Source organism: Nestor notabilis, unplaced genomic scaffold (assembly GCF_000696875.1).
Source record: "Nestor notabilis isolate BGI_N333 unplaced genomic scaffold, ASM69687v1 scaffold28259, whole genome shotgun sequence".
NCBI classification, from domain to species: Eukaryota; Metazoa; Chordata; class Aves; order Psittaciformes; family Psittacidae; genus Nestor; species Nestor notabilis.
In genome coordinates this window covers 5,948-13,016 of record NW_009942810.1, presented here as the reverse complement: position 1 = coordinate 13,016, position 7,069 = coordinate 5,948, and the positions used below count along the sequence as shown (strand labels likewise).

General features: G+C 56.7%; 2 protein-coding genes across 2 annotated transcripts; one reads left to right on the top strand and one right to left on the bottom strand.

Moving 5' to 3' along the window:
• Positions 1-271: 271 nt before the first annotated feature.
• TMEM141 (transmembrane protein 141) lies at positions 272-734 on the top strand (the record flags this gene model as incomplete). The annotated part of the gene is made up of 2 exons (XM_010021585.1): positions 272-485; positions 655-734. Coding segments are annotated over 2 exons (294 nt in total), but the record flags the coding sequence as incomplete, so codon positions are not given.
• Positions 735-2,797: 2,063 nt separating this feature from the next.
• On the bottom strand, positions 2,798-6,757 carry ENTPD2 (ectonucleoside triphosphate diphosphohydrolase 2). The gene is made up of 8 exons (XM_010021583.1): positions 6,634-6,757; positions 5,956-6,106; positions 5,231-5,405; positions 4,920-5,147; positions 4,284-4,550; positions 3,978-4,097; positions 3,584-3,718; positions 2,798-2,998 (listed from the first exon to the last, which is right to left on the bottom strand). Exons 1-8 carry the CDS (start codon positions 6,710-6,712, stop codon positions 2,798-2,800), a joined length of 1,356 nt encoding a protein of 451 aa, XP_010019885.1. The 5' UTR covers positions 6,713-6,757.
• Between the last annotated feature and the right edge of the window lie 312 nt (positions 6,758-7,069).

Genomic DNA, 7,069 nt, shown 5'->3' with positions numbered 1-7,069 from the left:
AGGTTGCTACAAGCCCCTGTGTCCAACCTGGTCTTCTATGCTGCCAGGGGTGGGGCAGCCACAACTTCTCTAGGCAACCTGTGCTAGCACCTCAGCACCCTCACAGGTTGCCTCAGAGCTCATCTCAGTCTCCCCCCTCGCAAGTTAAAGCCAGTTCCCCTTGTCCTGTCCCTACAGGCCCATGTCCAGTGTCCCTCTCCAGGTTTCTTGTAGCCCCTTTAGGCACTGGAGCTGCTCTAAGGTCTCCCTTAAGGAGCCTTCTCTTCTCCAGGGTGAACAAGCTCAATTCTCACCACTGCCCTTAGCAGATGCCCTTGCTGTTGGCTTTCTCGGGAGCATCTTGGTCTCTTCAGCTGCAGGGTCCCTCACCAGCTATGTGGTAACCAGAGCTGAGACACAGAAATGCTCTGACTTCTGGATTTACCTGGAGACAGGCAAGTCCCCACAAGAGCTCACCATGGCTGGTGGGACATCTCAGTTTGCTGGTATGTTCACGTCCCTCCCTGCTGCTTTCCCTGGGCTTGTCATGCCTGGTTCTTCCCTGCTGTTCCTGCCTCATAATTAAGCTGGTGACTGCCGTTGCCAAAATCCCCATGTAAGTCCCACAGTGGCACCCTGCAGCTAGAGGATGAGAGCTTGTTCTTTCTGTTGCAGAAGATCTGCCTAATCCAGAAGACAGAGGGAGCACGGCACCCCCAGTGAGGAGGAACAAGTATGGGGACATTGTGGAGTAGCCGGTAGAGCCCAGAGCACCGTGCCTGTGTCCTGCTTCAGCCCTTCTTGCCCTCCCTGCGGGCTGTGCCTATGCTGCCTCCGAGACTGGTGGGTCTGCGGCACTGCCCCGCACCTCAGATGGGTTGATCCTGCAGTGAGAGTGTGGTGGAAGCACCACAGGCATTGCTGCCTCCGATGTGGCCTCTGAACATCACATGTGCGGGGTGCAATTAAAGTCGAGAGCTGAAAGCGCTTGTTGTGGGCGGAGGCTGACGGTGGAACGGGAAGAGCTGGGGTGCAATCCCTGAGCCTCGCCACGAGGGGGAGTACCTGTGCTGGGGAGATAAGGGGCCTGGGGAGGAAACTGGGTTTGAGGGCTCAGAACATCATTTGAACTGGAATCCCATTTGTTCTGTGCAGAGAGATGGGGAACAGCCAGCAGAACAGCTAAAAGCAAAGTGGCTGCAGGGAACGGGTGTGCTGAGCCAAGCATGGTGTAGCGGGAGCAGGGAAGGGTGTTGGTGGAGCAAGCTGTGGAGCAACTGCAGCTCTCTTGAAGCTGCTCCTCTCCCGGGGTGTGTGGAGGGACACAGGGGGCTGGAGAATCACTCCAGATGGGGTTGACAAGTCCGGACTGGCCCTGTGCTAGCAGCTGGATGCCTGGTGGCTCTGAGCTGCCAGCAACTGCATGAACAGATTGTCAATGCTGTGGGCTGCTCTCCTGCTCTGCCTGGGTACCAGAACCTGTCCCTGGCAGCAGAGGTTCCCTACATATTCTCCTTGTGTAGAGTGAGCACAGCAGTGAGTGCACAAGACAGACAGCTTGAGTTCTGCCTGCTCATGTCTTTGGTCCTCCTAGGCTGATTGAAACTCTTCTGCCTCCTCTTGGTCCCAAGTCTGGAGTGAGGTTTCAAGCCCACCTCAGTCTGTCTTCAGGCTGGTAAAGCATATGAAGCCATGGTGGTGTCTCAGCGCTGGGCAGGCTGCAAAGGAATGAGACCTTCAGGCAGAGCCTGACTTGTGGCTGCGTCCGTGTAGGCCACATAAGTGGCTCTACCCCTGTAGGACAGCCAGGCTTGACCAGCTTGTTGCTGATCATGAGCCATAGAGCCATAGGAGTGGTTACAAAGATTTATTTCTGATTATAAAAAAACCCCAAACAAACAAACCCAAACCTGCCTGTTTGCATGCCCCTGTTCTTGCTCAATTGGAAATGAAGGTGTGTCCTCACAGCTGCCTGGGGAGGGGTGATGCAGGGATCAAGTCCGAAAGCAGAGCAAAGCTCCGTTCCGACAGTGAGCCCATTACCTCTGTGCTGGTGTGGCCATAACCAGGAAGCCACGGGGCCTTTTTGTGCCATTGCCTGGGGATAGAGGAGGCTTTGACTATGGCCAGAGGTAAATCTGAGTTAGGAAACACAGGAATGGGGAAGGCACCATGAAGTTGCTGAAGTGGGACCTGAGAAGCTGCTTGCTTCCGATGTCTGGTTGTTTTTAAGCAGCTATCCAAAGGCCCTGTGCTGAGACCAGTGAAAGTCTAGGCCAAGATTTGGCCCTCAGGAAGGTCAGTGGGATTTGTGCATTGGCCAGAAAGACAGCATGGGATCTGGGTGGTGCCCAGAGCTCCCAGGAGGCAGGGCTGGTGCTCCAGGGACAGGCTAGAGAGGTCAGCTGTGAGGACTAGTGTAAGTAATGTTCCCCATCCACCCCATGCACATGAGAATAAATCCTACTCCTGTCTTGATTTGCTGACCCAGTGCAGCCCAGGTCTGATGGCAGAAAGATGCCCCAGGTTCAAACGTCCAGATTCCAAGCCTGCTCTGGAGTCCATCCCTTAGTAGCACTGGGAAGCCCTTAAGCCATTGTTCTGCGAGGCCAGCAATCCTTTTCTGTCCCTCCCTTTCTGCAGCTTGAAAGCAAGGGGAGAGCAGGAAGGGGCAGATTTCCATCTGGGACAGGCAGCATCAGGCATGGGAGGAGGAGATCTCTGAGCACTTGCTGCATCCCAAGTGTTCAGGACATGGAGACTCCAGCAGGAAGGATGGTGCTGGGTCCTGTAGACAAGGTGCACCCTGACCCAACCATTATATTGTGCCAGACTTGCTGCGCCGGAGCAGGCAAACAGCAGTCACCAGAGATGTCAGGGTGGTGATCACAAAGAGCAGGATGAGGATGACCCAGTAATTATACAGCATGCTTTTGTGGGAAGAGGGCTTCTCTGCTGGGATCATATTGGTGAGGTTCAGCATGTAGCCCAGGGCCCAGCCGATGGAGGTATCTCCTGCCTGTGAAAAGAGCATGGCGTGGTCACCACCCTGCTTAACCTATCTGCACAAACCTTAAGACACCTTCCAGGGACCACCTCAGTGTCAGCCCAGTGGAGAAAATGGGTGTGGGGGAGTTAAGCACCCTGAGCTTTTGCTTGCCCGTGGGTCCAGCCAGCCCAAGGATGAAGCAATGACCATCTTGTGCTGAGCTGGGCTCATCCAGTGGGAGCAGGATCTTGTCTGCTCAGGCCAGTCCTGATCTCGCTGCCCATCCTGTGGCTCAGGCAGGTGAGGGCATTTGTCAGAGGTGGGAATCTGCCCTGAGATGACTTGCTGGCAAGCCTGAGCGAAGTTGTTTGCGGTGGCTTTTGTCTTGAGGACCTAGGAGGGACTGGAGGACCTCACTCCACACCAACTCAGCTCATTTTTTTTCACCTCCCAAAAGATCCACCCAGACCTGGAGAGTCCCATCCTCCCCTGCCCTCCAAGATCTTCCCTCACGCTGCTTAACTCTTTCTTGCTGTGGGACACTCTCCTGCAGAACTTTTTGGCCTGACTCCAAACAGATACCATGGGATGGGGATGTGCTCTGGCATTACCCACCTTCTTCTGGAAGGTGATGTTGGGGAAGGAATGGTTGTTGAAGTTGTAGCCTTTGGTGGTGAGCAAATAAACAAACATGGTGACGGCGCAGTAATCTGGTAGCCTCTTCTCCAGCTTGGGGGCTTTCTGGAGCAGCTGGATGGGATTCATGGAGGGAGAAAGTAAAAGGGTCAAGCCAGAAGGGTTCAGGCTTTGTTTCTGTGGCCTGAAGTTCTGGGTGGTTCCACCTGTCTGGCCAAGGCACTGCATATACCCACCTGAGGCACTCCGGGTCTTATTCCCCCTATTCCATGGGTGCCAGGACACCCAGCTCCCTCCGAGGGCTGCTCTTGGATCCCAGGTGATGACCGACATGAAGCAGCCCTCTCCAACCCACCATGCCAAGCAAGCCCACCTCGCTCCAGTTGGTGGCACAGATCGTCTCAGCAGCATCCTTCAGGTCACTGGGCAAGCGCACAGGTCTCCCCATCACTGCCTGGATGAAGTCCACCGTGTAGAAGAAGGCAGAGAAGGCCTGATGGAGGAAAGGAGGCAACTGTGGGACAGGCTGGGAGCAAATCTTGCCGCCAACAGCCATTCCAACTGGTGTGGTAGGCACCAGGGACTGATCTTGCAGAGCTGGGGGCCTGGCTTTGCTGCTGCATGATGCTGAGAGGGTGGGGAGACCTGGGCCGCCATCCCATTCCATGCCAGGACTTACGATGAAGTTTCCTGAAACTTCTGGCTGGAAAATGCCATCAAAGGAGCAGTGGGAGAAGGAGCAGGAGGTGAAGTTGAAGAGCTTGTTGACGTGCATAGCACAGAGGCTCCCATTCCCAGTGCCGACCACAGTGACGGTGGTGTCAAGGGCAAGGTTTGGCATCTCCTTCTCTGTGCAGGGGCTGTTGTAGACACTGCTCAGTGATAGGGTCTTGCGGTAGCCCATGGGCCAGCAGGGATGTGAGACAATGGCTTGGTATCTCTCAGCCTGCAGGAGAAGCAACATGAGACGTGAGATGTGCTGTAGCCCTGGCAGCCCCAGCACTGCTGCCTTCAATCCCTGCTGGGAGATGCAGAGGGGACCAGGCAGCAGGACACAGAACTGGCAGTTGCCACAAGCATCTCAAGATGACTTGGGACATCTTGGCTCTGGCCGAGGGGTGCAACATCTTATGGAGAAGGTGGGAGGAAGCCTTGGGACCATGGGAGAGGATTGTGGGCAAAAACCTAGAGCTGAGTGGGAAGGAGGTGCAGCCGGCCCTGTGGTGCTGTCCTAGACCCAAGGCTGCAGGCACCCCTGTATAAACACTAGGGTGAGGGGGCAATGTGGATGACCTCATTGAGCACATGCTGGTACCTGCAGGAGCTTTGAGAGCAGCCTTTTGAGGACCTGGTCCCTTCCGTAACAGAGGAAGCTGTGGGTGTACACTTTGTACGTCTGGCCGTACAGTTTCAGCATCACCTCGTTTCTGGGGTCTTCGATGGTGTCCCTAGTTTCAAAGGTGATCTGTGTGGAAGCACCCCCGAAGTCCATTGCCCCCAGGGTCTTCTTCTGGGGCTGGATCCATTCCCCAAGCCATCCACGCTGAGCAAGAAAGACAAGATGTGATGAACTACAGGACAGCCCAGCCAGTGCAGCCACCCCCACTGCCATGATCCCCTGCCCACCTTGATGAAGTTCTCCAGGAGGTAGTTTGCGGTGACCCAACCAAAGACCCCTTCCTCTTCCCCCGACAGGATCTTCGAGCCCCGGAAATCAAAGGGGTACGACTTCAGTGTGGCCGCCACGGGCTGGGTGCTGCAAGCACAGCCCCCACTGCCCACGGAGCCCTCAGGTCCCAGCCTCCCCATGGCACCAGGGCAGGAGGGCGGTAGGTCCTCACCCAGGTACCCATAGGGATGTCTCCAAAAGCCCCAGCTAATTCCCCCTGTATCTGCTGGAGGAGGCAGGGGCATGGATGGGGTGTGCTCCCTCCTTCTGAGCTAGATCCTGTGGTTGGGCAAGGGGGGCACAACTCCCTCCTCTCTGTGTTTTTTTGGGGGTAATTATTCTCAGTGCATCCCATCAGGCTGCAGAGGGTGCAGGAGGCCTTCTTTCCCAGCTAGCTGCAAAGACTGGATGGGTTATCACAGCGCTGGTCCCACTACAGCCCCTTTTCAGTCAAGGATGTGCTTGCCAAGCTCTGCAGAGCATCTCCTGCTCTGAGAGGCAGGAGCACCTCTGTGAGGGACACACAGCCGGGCACCTGGGAGGGTGAGGAGCTTTGCCTAGCAAAGGGGTCCCCTCAAAGCTGTTCTTCACCATCTCCACCCCTGCCATGGTTGAGAAGGTGCAGGGTGTCATTGCAGAGCCCCTGGGCAGCGTTTAAGGCTGGTGTGCACAGAGCACTCACTGAAGCAGGCGCATGCCAGCCGTGGCACCCAGGTAGAGCGGGGTTCCCACGTGCTTCTCCTTGGGCACGTCTCTCAGAGCCTGGTTCAGGCAGTGCACCAAGCTTGTCCCAGCAGCCGGAGGGTTGGAGCTGTAGCTGGAGATGCCAGGACCTGTGGAGAAGAAACAGCATTGCTCCCTGCAGGGGGTGGGAAGATGCTCTGTGGGCAGCTTTGCCCCTCCCAGGCTTGGAGGCCCTCCCAGGCACCAGCCTGCTCCAGAGGCAGGTGCTGCAGGTTTCTGTGGGTATGGAGCCATACAGAGTCCAGACACATCTCCCTGCCCATGCTGCATCCCCCTGGCAGACTGCCTGGGAAAGGTTGCTTAAATGGAGAGTGGAAAACCATCCCTCACTCCTCACTGAGCTAGGCAGGGAGCTGAAATGCTTCCTGCCAGTTTAGTGTATGCCAGGAAAAGATAAACCACAGGCATGCACTGCTGCATGCCCTGGGGGAGATGGGGGAGGTTTGGGGAACAGAGCTGGACTCCTATGACACCGCCCTGTGCTGGTGGATGCACTGGTGGTGGTAGAGGCAGCTGGGCACGGCAGAGCAGTGACACCATCGTGGGGCCCTGCCTGCAGGCGATGGGACAGATCCCGCCACCAGCCACTGGCCCTGGGGACCAGGACAGCCCTTACCCTCCACGTCACACATGCTGTGCTCACTGACCACCCCGGTGTCATTCTCCTTGTCTGCAGGCCACTTGTAGACGAACATGGCCGTGTGGGAGGATCCAGCGTCCAGCACGATGCCGTACTGCAGGGGGGAGGTAGTGGGTCAGGCCTAGAGGCAGGATCTCCTCAGTGCTCCAGACCATCCCAAGGGAAGGCACCAGGGCTCAATGACCCACCACGGCACCTTCAGGAGCATTGTCTGGCAGAGGCGAGCACTGCTCAACCCAGAGCAGGCATGGCCTTGCCCTCACCGGGCATGGGCCCTGCCAGGATGGGGCCAGAACAGGCGCTCTCCCCAGCCAGGGACACTGGACATTCCAGGATGCTGCTTGGCACAGCACCGGGACTTTGACATTTGGGGCTTGGGGACCCCCTTGCCTTCTTGAGCATCTGCTGCCTG

Bases quoted from the DNA above. Each gene is read 5' to 3' on its own strand.
- ENTPD2 (XM_010021583.1), bottom strand. From the start codon at position 6,712: ATGTTCGTCTACAAGTGGCCTGCAGACAAGGAGAATGACACCGGGGTG. The intron at 5,148-5,230 runs GTGGGCAGGGGA...TTTCTTGCTCAG, and splicing joins TCCTGGAGAACTTCATCAAG to CGTGGATGGCTTGGGGAATG. The intron at 3,719-3,977 runs GTGGGCTTGCTT...AATCCCATCCAG, and splicing joins GTGCCACCAACTGGAGCGAG to CTGCTCCAGAAAGCCCCCAA.